Below are 16,631 nucleotides of genomic sequence, written 5' to 3' on the forward strand. Positions count from 1 at the left end.
TGCTACCAATGAAGTTCTTCTTAACAACCCTATCAACCTGTACAGCAACCTTGAAGGATCTGTGGACGTGGACCCCAAGATCCCTCTGTTCCTTCACACTGCTAAGAGTCCTACCATAAGGTTAATGCCTTCTGATTCGATCTGCCTTCAGATTCAATCTTCCAAAGTGTATCACTTCACACATCCGGGTTGATTTCCATCTGCTACTTCTCAGCCCAGCTCTGCATCCTATCAATATCCTGTTATAAGCTACAGCAACCTGTTGCACTATCCACAACACCACCAATCTTCGAATCATCAGCAAACTGACTGACCCACCCTTCCACGTCCTCATCCAAGTCATTCATAAAAATCACAAAGAGCAGGGGTTCCAGACAGATCACTGCAAAACACCACCCACCTCCAGGCAGAATACGCTCCATCTACAACCACCTTTAGTCTTCTATGGGCGAGCCAATTCAGAATCCCCACAGCCAAGTTTCCCTGGATGCCATGCCTCCTGACTTTCTGAATGAGCCTTCCATGAGGAACCTTATCAAACGCCTTACTAAAATCCATGTACACCACATCCACTGCTCTACCTTCATCAATGTGCTTTGTCACATCCTCATAGAATTCAATCAGTCTCGTGAGGGACAACCTACCCCTCACAAAGCCATGCTAACTGTCCCTAATCAGCCTATGCTTCTCTAAATCCTGTCTCTAAGAATCTTCTCCAGTAATTTGCCCACCACTGAAGTAAGACTCACTGGCTTATAATTCCCAGGGTTATCCCTACTTCCTTTCTTGAACAAAGGAACAACACTTGCCTCCCTCCAATCATCTGGCACTACTCCTGTGGCCAGTGAGGATGCAAAGATTATCACCAAAGGCGCAGCAATCTCTTTCCTCGCTTCCTGTAATAACCTCGGATATATCCCGTCTGGCCCTGGTGACTTATCTATCCTGATGTTTTTCAAAAGTTCCAGCACATCCTCTTTCTTCACATCGACATGCTCTAGCGTATCAGCCTGCAGTACGCCATCCTCACAAACATCAAGGTCTCTCTCACTGGTGAATACTGAAGCAAAGTATTCATTAAGGACCTCCCCTACCTCTTCCGATTCAAGACACATGTTTTCTCTTTTAACATTGAATTATCCCACTTTAAGTAATCCCACAACACCCCCACCCCCCACCATGCTTCTTCTCTCCTTCCCTTTCCTAGCCTCTTTTTTTTCTCCACCTTTTTTTCCCTTTCTCTCCTTACCTTTGACCCATCCCCCGGTGGATCTGCTCTCCCCTCCTCCCCCGCACCTGCCTATCACTATCTCTTACCTGCATCTACCTATCACCACCTTGTGCCCACCCCGCCTCCCCTCTTCTGTCCACCTCTCACTGCTCTGCTTTTCCCTCCTATATATTGGGCTTCCCCTTTCCCTATCTTCAGTCCTGAAGAAGGGTCCTGATCCAAAATGTTGACCACCTGTTTTTCTCCACAGATGCTGCCTGGCCTGCTGAGTTCCTCCAACATCATTGTGTTTTTCCTCTTTTATCCCTGTTCGGTCCTACCCTCACTCTAATCATCCTCCTATTCTCCAAATACGTGTAGAATGCGTGGGGTTTTATTGCTTCTGCCCCACGGCCTCTAGTCATGGACCAGAGTGATTTTTGTCTTTGTGGTGGAAACTATGACTTGTTGAATCTTGGGCCAGTGAACTAACTATTGAGCCGTGACTGACATTTGGAGTAAACCTGCTAATTGGTCCAGGAGGTGCAAGAGGTTTTGATCAATGTATATTTATGAGAAGTTAGTTGTATGAATGGGGGATACCTTTAGTCTTGGCTTCCCTCCTAATATTGTTTCCTCCGCCACACACACTGATCATTCAAGTTGTACTAACCATTTTTATGCCTCTTGTACAAGGACTGCACTGGTGGGACATATTGACTAAGTTATTGGATCCTTCACTTAAAAATAAGTTCATATGATGTTTGGTTAGAGAATGAAATGGGTGATGTGCTGACAAAAAGATCTGGAGAGGATGCATGTGGGAGTTTTTTTATCCCTTAAAATGGGGACAGTGAGGGCAGACCTAATAGGCTTTAAAAAAATCTGACTGGTTTTCCAGTCGAGAGTACCAAACTGACAGAGAGGCTGTAGTCATGTGAGGTCAGACCAAATGGAAGTGTCAGATTCTTTTCCCAGTGGACCGCTTAAGTCTTAATGGCATGTTGGTTCCCTTCCTGGTCCCCTGAAGGTTGCCAAATGGCCAGACCCATTGACCCTGAAGTTCTGCACCTGCCATGGCAGAACACGAGTTCACTTGGTTTCCAGTCCATTCACTGCACGGTTGTGCTCAAATAACAAAGATAGCCGTGGTGCGAAGGCCTGGAGGTATCTGCTGCGAGGAGGAAGCAGATGGCTTTCCAATGCTGTGATTTTTTGATTCCAGACTTGATTTAAATGGTTGAGTTTGCCTGGTGAACAACCATTGAAGAAGATTAATCACTGGCAACACACCATGGAGCTGGAGGAACTCAGCGGGTTAGGCAGCATCGATGGAGGGAAATGGACAGTCAACGTTTCCGGTTGAAACCCTTCATCAGGACAGTCTGGAAAGAAAGAGGGGAGATAGCTGGTTTCAAAAGGTGGGGGGGGGGTGTGAGTGGTGGTGGAGCAAGAGCTGGCAGGTGGTTGGTGGATCCAGGTGAGGAGGGTGATAGGCAGATAAGGGAGGGAGGAGAGTGGGAACGATGTAGGAAGCTGGGAGGTGGAAGAGCTGAAGAGGATGGAGTCTGATAGGAGAGGGCAGTGGACCATGGAATAAAGGGAAAGAAGTGGGGAGGAGATCTGATGGGAGGAGTGTGTGGGTGATGGGGAGATGGAGAGAGTTTTTGAATCCCCTTCAATAACCTTTGAATATAGAGGAGCGGAGCTGATGACATGAGAATGTGTTTTTTTTAATCGAAGAAATATCAGTCCAGTTTTTTTGTCTTTGAAGTTTTTGGTTTGTTTCTGTTTAATATTATACTTTTTTTTTGATTTGGGGGTTTTCTTTTCATATAACTAAATTTCTTTTCAATTTTTTTTCCATCATGTACACTTAGCAAGAGTGCGGGAGGTCTAGATTACATATTTTACTCCTTGTGAGTATAAATATCAACTATTATTAGTGTTATCCCAATCTCTTTGTATCATATGTAGAATTATTAACGTTATGTACATCAATTTGAATTAATTTGAAATTTAATAAAAAGATTGAAAAAGAAACATGGAGAGAGTGGGGGAGGGGAAAGGGAGAGGGTAAAGGGGCCCAGTTTCATCAGGGAAAAAAACGGGAAGGGACAGAGGGGAGTGTTTACTGGATGTTAGAGAATTCAGTGTTCATGCCATCAGGTTGGAGATTACCAAGGTGGAATATGAGGTGCTGATCCTCTACTCTGTGTCTAGCCTCGACTCGGCAGTGGAGGAGGCCATGGACAGATGTGTCAGTGAGGGACTGGGAAGTGGAAATAAAATCGCTGGCCGCCGGCAGATCCCGGCTGGTATGGTGGTTAAAATGGCTGGCCGCCGAGTCTCCAAATTAATCATTAGTTGCTAATTGATCTTGTATCCAATGGATCTAAGGGTTGCTGGTTGTATTGCAGTTCATTGTTGGCGAGGATGGATCCTGTGGTGTTATCTACGAACAATCTTCTGCAGAGGGTCCACCCATTGCTACCATATTGGACCACGTTCTAGATTATTGGTAAGAAAATGTAGAAGGAAGCAAGTTCCTCTGTTTTAGTGACTTATTGAGGATATTATTTACTCTCTGAATATGACCCCATTTTTTGCTTGTACTGCCTGAGCTTGAGAGATGGAAGATGCCTGAAAGTGATCTTGAGGCAGAAGACTGGAGGTTGTGGTTGGTAATGTCAGAGGATGTGCACAACTTGCATTCTTTTAGTCCATTGTTTTATTTGTACCAACTTGTTAGTGTAAAATGGGTTTAGACCACCAGGAGGAGCACCTTGCCTATCCATATCACAGTGGTTCAATTCTTACCACCACTGGGTCTTTCTTTCTTCATGACTGGTATTCTATTAAAAATTACTGCAGGATAATGATCAGAAAGTTTGGTTTCCCAGTGTCTTTAATATGGCAACAATTGAATTCAGTCTGCAGACCACTGAATGAGTTGATTCGTAACATATTCAGCAATAAGGACGCATCCAGTTTGATCAAGAAGCTGAACGTTTTGTATATTCTTACTTAATGTATGTTTGAAATTCAGTTTGATCTGGTAAACACAGTCAGACAGATTTCTTTTCTGATCAATCTTAATACTGCTCTTCCATTGGGAGGTTATAGTCCAAGTCCCTGGGCAGTGCTCCAATGTAATTAATATTCCACCAGTGGGTTCTAAGTCCAAAGTGAGGGTTGGTTGGATGAGAGCCAATTTTAAGGCGGTTTACTGAACCTGCTACCCTTTGTACTGGATGGGGAGAAGCAACACATACTGTGCTGTTGACAGTTCCTCCCTCAGGCTCATGTAACCTCAACAAGGTGATAAGTAACATTTCACATCTTGCATTTCCTTTGTGTAATACCTAACTCTTTAAAAATGTCACACCGTAGTGTCTTTTTTTTAATTAGTATTGTCGTTGATTCAAAATCTTAATTTCGTACTTTGCCTTTTATAGTAAGGACCCAGATACAGTTCGAGCTCCAATGATTCCTCTGCCATTACCCAAGAAACTTTACTTTTACATCACTCCAGAGATAAAACGGGACATTGAGCATGCAAAACAGCATCTGGACATGTGAGTAGCACAGTTGTTACCTGTGTGTATCTGTTGGACTGGATGCAGAATCCTAAAGAAAACACAGATATTTAGCTCCCAAAGTATAGCGGTCATTCAGCAGAATCCGTCACCCTAGAAGCATTCCTTCTCTTGAGATATGATTTCCTGAGCTTCCACCCTGACTGGTGGATTCAATGACTCTTAAAGGCATAAAATCTCTCAGAATTGGGTAGATTTCCTCTCTGTGTGGTGAAACTGTGTCCCTGAAGATTTTCTCCACCGTGTCTCCCACATCATTGATTCTAAATTGCATAAACCAGCGGTGAAGATATTTTGGACAATTTGAATGTTATTCTAAATTCAGTATTTGCTTTCATGTGTTACCTCAAATGGTGCTGGATACTGACTATTCTGTTGTAAGTTCATTTGTCAATGGAAAAACTCTGATCCTCCAGATAACTTTATATTTATGGAAGTGACTGGATGAAGGGAATGCCATGTATGCTGTGTAATGTAACCACTGTAGCAGATACAATATGATAGACCATACCTACCTGAATATCACTGTGACCACACGACTTCCTTTCTGTGTGGGCTAGATGCAGTCTTCAGTTTTTACTATACTGCCCCTCCCTTTTCCTGTAATCTCTGCCAGCCCTTTGTCTCTTCAAGATCTTTCCACTCTTCCAATTCCAGTTTCTTGATTATGCCTAAATTTAATTGCTTCATCACTGCCAGCTGTACCTTCTGCTGCCAGGGTCCTACATTTGGAGGTTCCCTGCCTAAACCTCTTTGTTTTTCCACTTTTATTTTAAATTGCTTCTTAAACCCCACCTTTCTGACCAGCTTTTGGTCCTCCACCTTCATATCTAATTGAGTGGTTTTGTTGATAATCCTGTGAACACCCTTGGGCACATTATTACATAGAACATGGAACAGTACAGCACAGTACGGGCTCTTTGGCCCACGATGTTGTGCCGACCTATATTGGTTAGAGATGTCTCATTAATACAGATTCTTGCTTTTGGAGTAGCTTTTGTCTTAAGGTTAGTTACTTCCAAAACTCACAGAGATGAAATTGTACCTTTGTTCCAGTTTAGTCAATGACTTGGACATCAGCTGCTTCACCTACAGAAACTTTGGCAAAGACTTTCCCAAAAAACATGGCATGAGCCCGGACTCCTTTGTTCAGATGGCACTACAGTTGGCCTACTTTAGGTATGTACTCTGAGATGACATTCAGGTGGGGTCCTAATTAACCCTTTAAGCTGGTGTGAGCTTATTAGTAAATCTGGTTTTATCTGTGTTCTAAATTTATTCAAACAATATGGACGTAAGGTGTTGTTATAAGCCTTCACACTTTAACTTTTCCTTGCAAAATTTCTGTTTTGTACTTTCATCATCTTCATGTTTAAATTTTACACTTTGTATTTTTGCTCAGCATTTTAAAGAAGTTCCTTAAGGAATGGTTCTGATGAAAGGTCACCAATCAGAAACATTAGCTCTGTTTCTCTCTCCACAAATGCTGTCTGTCCTGCTGTGTTTCCAGCATTTTCAGTTTTTATTTCAGAGATCCACTGTCTGCAGTTTTCTGCTTTCCATTTTCTTATAGAGTTATACTTTCTATCATCTTTTTATAAAGATTGGTGAAAAGAAGTTTTATTTTTGAAGGAGTGATTTGTATGTTTCAATTGAAGAACACTTGCCTGTAGAACTTTGAGCTGCTGTAGTTGGTCTGACTTCATCAGTGAGAAATGGAATCTCCCTTCCCCTTCCCCTCCCCACCCCAATCCTGACTCTGTCTCTCTCCATCCATCTCCCACCCCCTCTCAAAACAAAACTCTACCCTATCATTAATCGCCAGGAGGTCTTGTATCATGAAACAATCTACAGTAATCCATACAGATTCATTGAGCTTTATTTACTCAGGTTTGGTGGCTTACATCTACTGTGTAATGTATCAAATTATACAAGGTGTCCTTGTTAAGATTTTAATTTCATGAGGCCAACTTGGCATTTTTCACTTTTGAAAATCATTTTCTTCCTGTGCAGTGGTGTTGGAGTATTCAGTACTTCACAGTAAATGATTCCTCAGTGTAACCTTAAAGCTGGTGACGCTAACTTCCCTTGTTAAACATGACTTCAGTTTTGATGTAGGATGGTCAAATTAACGTTCCTTGAAATCAGTTGATTTCTTGTTCACAGGTACATCATCTCCCTTTATAACCACACAAAGTAATAGCAGAATGGAAACAGGCCATTTGGCCCTTCTGCTCCATGCAGTTATTTATGCTCCACATGAGCTTCTTCATCTCACCCCATCTATTCCATTCTCCCTCATTTGTCTATCAACTTTTTCCTGATGTCCACTGTTCCCTGTGAGTTTCCTCAGCTATTCCTGTAGGAATGTTCCCATTCTCACTGATAAAAGATGTTTTTATCTTGAGTTTCCCAATGGATTTATCTTCTGTATGTGGCCCATGATTGGTAAGTGGAAATGCTTTCAGCTCTCCTCCAGATCTAATCGTTATCCTAAAAACCTTAGTTTTTTCATCATTTTTATTTTTACATTACCTTTTGTGTGGTACCTTATCAAATGCCTTTTGAAGATTTAGATGCAGCTTATCCACTGTCCCCCTTTATCCACACTGCTAGTCATAACCTCAAAAAAAACCTATTAGATTTGTGAAAGACCTTTTCCCTTTTATAAAAACATGTTGACTCTGCTTGCCAATATGATACTTTCCAACCATCCTATGCTTGGTGATAGACCCCATATTCTCCTGATGTGATATCAGACTGACCAGTCTACTATTCTCTACTTTCTATTCCCTTCCCCTCTCCCGCAGCAGAGTTACATTTGCTCTCATCCAGCCCACTGGGACCATGAGACTGTAGTCCCTGTGTGCAGAATACCCTAGACTGGTTGGTACAGTGTTGAAAACTTTGCTTTGGATGATAAATCTGTAGATCACTTGGGACACGAGGGATGGAGTTATGGACAGAGGTTGAGGAGGTTGGGACTTTATTCATTGGGAGCATAAGAGAATGAGGGGTGATCTTATGGAGGTGTATAAAATAATGAGGGGCATAGATAAGGTTGATGCACACAGTGTTTTTCCCAGGGTTGGGGAATCAACAACTAGATGGCATGGGTTTAAGTTGAGAGGGGAGAGATTTACTAGGAAGCTGAGGGGCAACTTTTTCACTTAGAGGGTGGTCAGTATATGAAATGAATTGCCAGAGGAAGTGGTTGAGGCAGCTCAACATTTAAAAGGCACTTAAGCAGGTACATGGATAGGAACATTTTAGAGGGATGTGGGCTAACGTGGGCAAATGGGACTCGCTTAGATGGGAATCTTGGTCAGCATGGACCAGTTGGGCCAAAGGGCCTGTTTCTGTGCTGTATGACTCTGTATTAAGGGAAGATAAGGGAAAGTGGCATTGAGTTAAAAGATCAGCAGAACAAGCAGCCGGGGCTGAAGAGCCAGCTCCTCTTTTAATTTGTCATGTTCCTATCAAACTATCTATTCAAATTGGTTACTAGAACTGTCCAGTTAGTGAATCCTGACAGGAGCGCAGGAAAATAGGAGCAGGAGGAGGCCACTCGGCCCCTCAAACTTGCCCCCTCCATTCAATATGATCATGGCTGATCTATGCTGGCCTCAACTCCACTTCTGTGCCAGTTCCCCTGAGCCCTCAAATCCCTGACCTTCCAAAAATTTATTATCTCTTTAAATACTTCTCTTGAGCTAGCCTCTGGGGTAGATAATTCCAGAGATTCACCACCTTCTGCGAAAAGGAATTTCTACTTGCCTATGTTTTAAATGACCGGCCCCCTGTAACTCCTGAGTTATTGTCTCATCTCTTTGCTGCCACTTTCAGAATGTACAAGGAGCTATGTTCCACGTGTGAGACTGTTTCTCTGAGAAACTTCCATCTGGGACGCACTGATGTAGTTCGGTCATCATCTACTGATTCCTTGGAGTTCGTGGAAAGTATGGATGATCCAGGAAAAGAGGTAATTTGTCTGTAGAAATTTTAAAATATCTTGTGTTTGACTAACAGCCACTGCTGACTTTTTCAACATTAACCGTCCTTTGAACTGGCAATGATGAAAACAGTCGTTTTCTGTAAAATATGATAGTGACCTTAAAATTCCACTGGAATTCTGTGTCCATGTAGAATTTAGAGGTCATGCAGAGTTGTTATATCTGAGGTTAGAGTGGAAATCTTCTTCTTTTTCAGTTTGTAACATGTTCTTCATATACAATATTGTATTCCCCTATTGTTTCCTTACTTACCAAGAGTCCCAGACATGAAGTCCTCCTGGATAAACCTTGGAGAAGGATTTGGAGTGCTATGAGCAGACCTGGCCACTGTATCTTAGGAAGATGTATTGTCCATAGAAGCAGTGCAAGTAGAGTTATCAGATGATGTCTTGACTCAAATTATAAGGGGAGATTACACAAGATAGGGTCGTATTTGCTGGAATTTAGGTTTAAGAGTTGAAGTTGTCAAGGTATTAATGACCCCTCAAGCTATTTGTCCCTTAGTGGTTATCAGGGCTGGGGTGGAGAGTTTAAAAATTAGACCTAAGAATGAAGTTTGGAGAGATTGGAAGAAGTTGGGAGCTCTCCCACAAATGGAAATCTGCGGCAGGTCAATTGTTGATTTTAAGTCTGAGGTTGATAGATTTTTGTTAACAAGGGATGTTCAATATTGCAGGAAAAGATGGGAATGTGGACTTTGGTCTTGGACCAAACATGATCTCAGTCAATGATGGAGCAGGCAGAGGAGCTAAAACCCCCTCCTCGTGTTGCTATGTTTAAAATTATCTCACTGAATTTCCTTTCAGAAATTTTCAGCAGAAGCTTGAATGAGCATTCAAGAAAATTGTTGAGGAAAAAAAATTAAATATTGTCCAATGGACTAGAAATTCTATTGTGTCATGCAACCTTTTTATTAACTGTGCATCAGTGTTTTAAATCTGAAAACTGATTGCTCACTGGAATCACCAGCCCCATGCAGTACCTTATGTTCTACCCCACTGTGATAAGACTATTGAACAGTTCCCTTGTACAATGAGATGGACTCTGACCTCACGATCTACCTTGTTGTGACTTTGCACCTTATTGCACTGCACTTTCTCTGTAGCTGTGACACTTTACTCTGTACTGTTATCGTTTTTTACCTGTACTACATCAATGCACTCTGTACTGACTCAATGTAACTGCACTGTGTAATGAATTGACCTGTAAGTTTGGTTTGTAAGACAAGTTTTTCACTGTACCTTGGTACAAGTGACAATAATAAACCAATACCAATGTTGATGACCCATTTCAGCCTAGAGGTTGCTCAATACACAGTGGGTGGTGTAAATACAAGCAAGGCACAATTAACATCAAAGAACCAACCTGCACAGCCCTAATCACAACCTCAGTATGACAACACCATGACCACTTCGAATACTTTGCACTACAATGGACTTTTTTTTGTTCTAATTGTGTTTCTTCTTGTATAACTTTGTATAATTTATGTTTTTCTTGTGAATGCTGCTTATCTGATGCTATGTGCCTGTGATGCTGCTGCAAGTAAGTTTTTCATTGCACCTGTGCACACACGTACTTGTGCATAAACTTAACTTTAAGTTTGACTTTGACTAACTGGTGTGCAATTAATATCAGAGGAAGCAAGGTTACAATTGACATAACCATTGTGAAATTCTGGTGGGAATTCGCAAATAGTGTGGGTTTTGAAGGCAGAAGATGGCCTGCCATGAAGGGTGAAAGCTTGCGTTTGTGTTTAAGGGCCCATGTCAATCTGAGCAGCTCTTGTTGAGCCTGGTAATGAAACGGTGCCTGGGAATTTTCAAGTAAGGTCCCGATGTCACCCCCGGCTAGTTAGGATTTCTCTTGGAGGTGATACAAATGACGATCTCTGCCCCTGGAGGCCAACTCCATACAATATCCCAACTTCATACATTATCCCATCAAGGGTACACCAGTCCCCATCACCACCCCACCACCTGAGGACTCATTTGTTCTGTGCTGGCCCCACACAAAACCCCTGGCATGGTGAGAGATTGCAAATTAAAGCTTGTGCTTTTTGTACTTGAAACTAACGTGCCATTTCTGCATGATGTTGAACAGAACGTCCAAGATTTATGATTCCAATGTGTGCAGTGCATTATGCTCAATATCACTCACTGTGGAGGTCTCAAACCTGCCACAGTTCCGCTGGACAATGCTTCTTAAACCTCTTGCTTTGACATGCAGAAAGATTTCCTGACCAATCTCTTCTCCACGTGTGAAGGAGCATCATGAGTGGACAATGCTCAAACCCAAATGTGTTTTCAGACTGAAGAACAGGAGGCCAGTGTTAATGCTGTGTCCACAATGCTGGTTCCAATCAGATACAGACTGATTACGAATTTTACAGTCAGGCACAAAGGACACAAGAAAACACTGCATTCTAAAACAAATAACAGAATTATTTTTCTCAAATGCATTGAGTGTCACCATGATTAGTACTGCATTTCTTTCTTCCCTCAGATAAAGCAGAAGATAGCAGCACTGAGGAGAGCCATTGACTGCCACAGTGCATATACTGACATGGTAAGAAAAGATAAGGGTAAGCCGCACCCAAACCATTCCGTGAACTCTGCAGTTCAGCTCGGGTCTGGTTTGCCAGTTCTTGCTGCTGTTTGGTGACCGAGTTACCTGAAATCGTGTAGCTATAAAGGATTAGAACAAAATATTTATGTTGTGAAAGAAGGAAAGAATTGCATTTATGCAGCACATTTCATCTCCCTTTCAGGAAGAAATGAAATAAGTTTTTATTCTGTAATGTAGAAAACATAGCTGTCAATTTGTGCAAAGCAAGCTTCCACAATCAGCAATGTGATAATCCTAATTCAGTGAGGATTAAATATTGGCCAGGTACCAGGGATACTCCCCTCCTCATTTTTTGAAGTGGACCCTTGGTATCTTTTACATCCCCCTGTGAGAACAGAAGGGGCCATCTGAAAGGTGTGACTAGTGACATTACTGCACTCCCTCAGTACCGTAGTGCCCATCAGCCTGCGGTTTTGTGCTCTTTAGCCTCGGTGAGACTTGAGCATGACAGTGACAACCGTTGAGCTGCAATTGAGACTGTGATCCATGATGATCTACCAGAGTTTAAACAGAGTCTAATGAAGAATGGATAGACAATGGAACTTAAAAAGAGTCCTGCCACCAACTGAGCAAAGTGGATGAAAGTGTTGGTTATTTTGATATTTATGTCATGTTGGAGCACTGAATTCCTGTCTTATTTGGTCATCGTTGATGTGGCCACTTGATGCACAAGAGGTATCTTCAAACATCTCTAGGCAGTGGAAACACTGTGGACACTCAATAACATCCTGTCCCAACACACTTCAAGGCAACAACTTGATCTCCAGCAGGGCACCTGAAATTAAAATTGTGATGATGGTTTGTGCTCCAAAGTCAAACAAAGGAAGATACCTTTCCTATTATTGGGCATATTGATTGAGCTTGTAAGTCTTCTCTAACCATATATAACAATATGTAAACCGCGTTACTGTTAGCAAATGATTGTTATAAGTGAGACGTGATCTTTTAAGTCATTGATGGATAGCTTCTGATTCTGACTCTGAGGGATGTGGATGTTGACAGCAAAAGAAGTATGGTTTATCCATCTCTAATGGGTCCTTGAACTGAATGTTTCACACATCATTCCAGAGAACAGAGGAATCAACCACACTGGTGGGTCTGTCCTCAGGGGAAGAGCATTGGTGAACCAGACGGGTTTCATAACAAGTTGGTAGTTTCAATCCACATGATAGCCAATGTGAGGGTTTTAATTACATTATTTATTTAATTGAATTGCATTTCCTTGCTGCCATGGAGTGGGCAGGGTATCTGAACTTTTATCTCTGGATTAATAATCCTCTAGATACTTGATCAGTAACAACCACTCTGCTACTGGAACTTTAATTCAGGAAACATCCTGCTTTAGATGGTTTTATGCACTTTACAGTTCAAGCTTCTTGTTGAGCAATTGCTAGAACTTGCTTTATACAGATAACCAGGTAAAATGATTGAAGCCGTGAGCACTTGTGATCTGTTCTGGGAATTTGTACAGAATGCTGTTTCAAATGTACCTGTTTTGTTTCACCCCCAGACACTTAAAGGGTTGGCCATTGACAGACACCTGTTGGGGCTGAAGCTGCAGGCTATTGAAGAAGGTCTGAGTGTGCCGGAGATCTTTATGGACACATCTTTTGCTGTAGCAACACACTGGAGGCTCTCGACAGGGCAGGTACGTCTAAGCTGTGAACAGGGAGTTCTAGCAATTTCACTGCTACCCTTTAACTGAATCACCAGAATCCTCATTGGGATTACCATAAACCATTAGTCCCAAACAGTCTTCATTGCCTCATTCTTGAAGAGTCTGAGGTACCATTAGGTCTGATGGAAAATTATAAGCAGCACGCAATTGGCTTTTGCAAATGTACCTGCCTACGAGGTTCTGTCAGTGGCATAATGCGTTGGAAAATCTACCCTTCTGTACCTTCAGCACAGTCCTATGGTAAATTTCATTTTTAGTTGAATTGTAATTATCAAGGGTATTTACTCAATTGTAACTGAAGAAAGCAGGTACAATTACAATGTTTGAAAGACATTTGGACATGTACATGATTAAGAAAGGTTCAAACAGTTATGAACCAAATGCAAGCAAATAGCTCAGGTCAGCATGGACAAGTTGGGCCATTTCTGTGCCGTATGACTCTATGACTCGAATAGATTTATAGCAATATGGGCTCTGAAAATGTTCTCTTGTTTGGAAATCTGTGGTTAAATATTAATTGACAACTCAGTTCAATTTCAAATTGTACATCATGAGATTTACTTCAATTTTTTTTGCATGCTCATGTCCAAGCTATATTCCTACAATGCTTAGAACAGAACTGAGCACAAATTAGCTAGTATGCTAAAAAGAACAGAGAGAGGGAGTGAAATTCTTCATGAAAAAACAACTTGTTTCTGTCATTTAATTGCTGTGTCCACCTGCATCAGAGTGACTGAATCAATTTTTGTACATGAGGCATGATGAGATACTTGGCTGAAATGTCCTGGGTGTGTGGTTAAAACCATGGTCCTCAGTAGGTTTTTCCTCACCTCAAGGAAAATCTCCTTGCAATTTGTAGTGAAGGCCTTTAATTCCTGCTGTTCTCTGGTAAGCTGGACAAGTAAAGAAAGGGTGATCTTTAATTGTTATAGTGTCTTTCACACTCTCAGAACGTAATGGCACAGTGGTTAGCCCTGCTGTCTCATAGTTCCTGAGACCCAGGTTCAGTCCTGACCACTGGTGCTGTCAGGGTGTAGATTGGTAAATTGGTTTATTATTGTCACATGTACCAAGGTACAGTGAAAAACTTGTCTTGCATACCGTTCATACAGATTATTTCATTACAACGGTGCATTGAGGTAGTACAAGGGAAAACAATAACAGAGTGCAGAATAAAGTGTTACAGTTACATAGAAAGTGCAATGCAGGCAGACAATAGGTGCAGGTCATAAAAATGTAGCTTGTGAGATCAAAAGTCCATCTCAGGGAACAGTTCAGTAGTCATTATAACAGGATAGAAGCTGTCCTTGAGCCTGTTGCATATATATGATTGTATATTCTTCTTGTGATCACAAGGGTTTCCCTGGATGCTTCAGTTTCCTCCCACACTCCAAAGATGTGCAGGTTAATTGGTCACTGAAATTGCCCCCAGTGAAGGTGGATGGCGGGAGAATTTGGAGGGGAGAGGAGTTGATATGGATGCAAAAGCAAAGAATAGGATTGCTATGGACAGGTACCTGATGGCTAGTGAGGACATAGCAAACAGAAAGACCTGTTTCTGCACTGAGTGACTCAATTTCAAAGGGCTTAACAGCCAGGTAATTCTGAAAAACAGATGGAAATAGACAGGTGAATAAAAATGTCCAGCACCTATATTGTTATAAGACTATTGAATGGTCCCCAGTATGATAAGATGGACTTTTGACCTCACAATCTCCCTCATTATGACCTTGCACCTTATTGTCTGCCTGTATTGCACTTTCTATGTAACTGTAACACTTTATTCTGCACACTGTTATTGTTTTACCTTGTTCTACCTCAGTGCATTGTTGGAATGAATTGATCTGTATGAACAGTATGCAAGACAAGTTTCTCACTGTACCTCAGCACACAATTAGCAAATGAATTTACTGATAGTTGTAGCTGAGGGGTAAAAGTTGGCCAGAGAATTCTTGTCTTATTCTTCAAATAATGTCAGGGATATTTGGTGTCCCTCTGAATAGGGATACAGAACATCATTTTAACATCTCAAGCAAAAGGCAGAATCTTCAGTGATGGGATTGATGCTGAGGTAATTTGGCTATGAGATTCCATTGGAGTGTCAGCCTGGATTCAGAGTGGATGGTGTCATTTTGCAAAACCATAAAATGTAGGTGATAAGACTATTTTCAAAAATGAGCCACCTATTTGGGGTGGATCCATTGTCTTTAGATTAATGCTGAAATCAAACGTTAATAGAAGACACTGAAAATACTCAGCATGCTGGATAGTATTATTGGAAAAGGAGAGTTAATGTTTCATAATCTTTCAACAGAATTGGAAAAAGTAAGAAGTTAAACAAGTTTAAAGTTGCAGAGTAATTGGTGGGAAGTGGAGAGAGGGGCAGGAAAAACAAAAAGATCTACAATAACATGGAGATGTGGTGCTGGCTGGAAGAGAGGGACAGGCTTGTGAATAAGGAAAGGTATGTCTGGAGTTGATGTAAACAGGAGGAGTTGATTGAAATATGAGGAACATTATACTGGAGAAACATTGAATGTGAGGTTGAATGTGGAGACAATCATTTTAACTTGATAGTTATTTGAATACGAAATTTAGTATATAAATAGTGGCCAATTATCCTACCAAGCAACACGTCTTTGGGATGTGGTAGGAAACCAGAGCACCCCAGGGAAACCCATGCAGTCACAGGGTGAATGTGCACTTTACACAAATAGCTCTGGAGGTCAGGATTGAACCCAGTCACTAGAGCTACAAGGCATATCTACTGTGCCACAGTGTCACCCACTAGTCTTGAGTTGCTGCGTGTGGATCCAGCAAGAGGATGAGGAGTCTTAAAATTAAGGCTCTTCATGACTGCCTGAAGTTGAGTAAATTATGGGATAGTTGGTGCAGCACCAATTACCACCCAACCCAATTCCCCACCATGACAAGAGAAAGTAGGTTTGCCCTTGAGTGACAGTCATAAGGACCGACCCGGCTTGTCAATGCCTCAAAATCAGAATCAGATTTATTATCACTAATATATGATGTGAAATTTGTTGTTTTGCAGCATGAGGACAGTGCAAAGATACAAAATCTATAAATTACAAAAACAAATAGTGCAAAAAAAAAGGAATAACGAGGTAGTGTTCATGGATTGTTCAGAATTCTGATGGCAGAGGGGAAGAAGCTGTTCCTCAATAATTGGTTCTGGGTCTTCAGGCTCCTGTACCCCCTCCCCGATGGTAGTAATGAGAAGAGGGCATGTCCTGGGACAGTGAGGGTCCTTAGTGATGGATGCCACCTCCTTGAGGCACCGCCTCTTGAAGATGTCCTCAATGGTGGGGAGGCTTATGCCCATGATGGAACTGGCTGAGTCTACAACCCTCTGCAGCCTCTTGCGATCCTGTGCATTGGAGCCTCCATACCAGGCTGTGATGCAACCAGTCAGGATGCTCTCCACCGTACATCCGTAGAAATTTGTAAGAGCCATTGGTGACATACAGAATCTCCTGAAACTCCTA

The 16,631-nt window shown here is 41.8% G+C and overlaps 1 protein-coding gene across 1 annotated transcript in view; it reads left to right on the forward strand.

Annotated features, from left to right (window-relative positions):
- The window catches only part of LOC127586060 (carnitine O-acetyltransferase-like), a 37,305-nt gene that overhangs the window by 19,135 nt on the left and 1,539 nt on the right, over window positions 1-16,631 (forward strand). Inside the window, exons 8-13 of the mRNA XM_052043854.1 lie at window positions 3,631-3,731; window positions 4,669-4,788; window positions 5,866-5,988; window positions 8,656-8,791; window positions 11,325-11,387; window positions 12,958-13,095. Coding sequence (XP_051899814.1) covers window positions 3,631-3,731; window positions 4,669-4,788; window positions 5,866-5,988; window positions 8,656-8,791; window positions 11,325-11,387; window positions 12,958-13,095 — 681 coding nt within the window. The remainder of the gene's footprint in view (window positions 1-3,630; window positions 3,732-4,668; window positions 4,789-5,865; window positions 5,989-8,655; window positions 8,792-11,324; window positions 11,388-12,957; window positions 13,096-16,631) is intronic.

The sequence above is a fragment of the Pristis pectinata genome, chromosome 34, assembly GCF_009764475.1.
Source record: "Pristis pectinata isolate sPriPec2 chromosome 34, sPriPec2.1.pri, whole genome shotgun sequence".
Lineage (NCBI taxonomy): Eukaryota > Metazoa > Chordata > Chondrichthyes > Rhinopristiformes > Pristidae > Pristis > Pristis pectinata.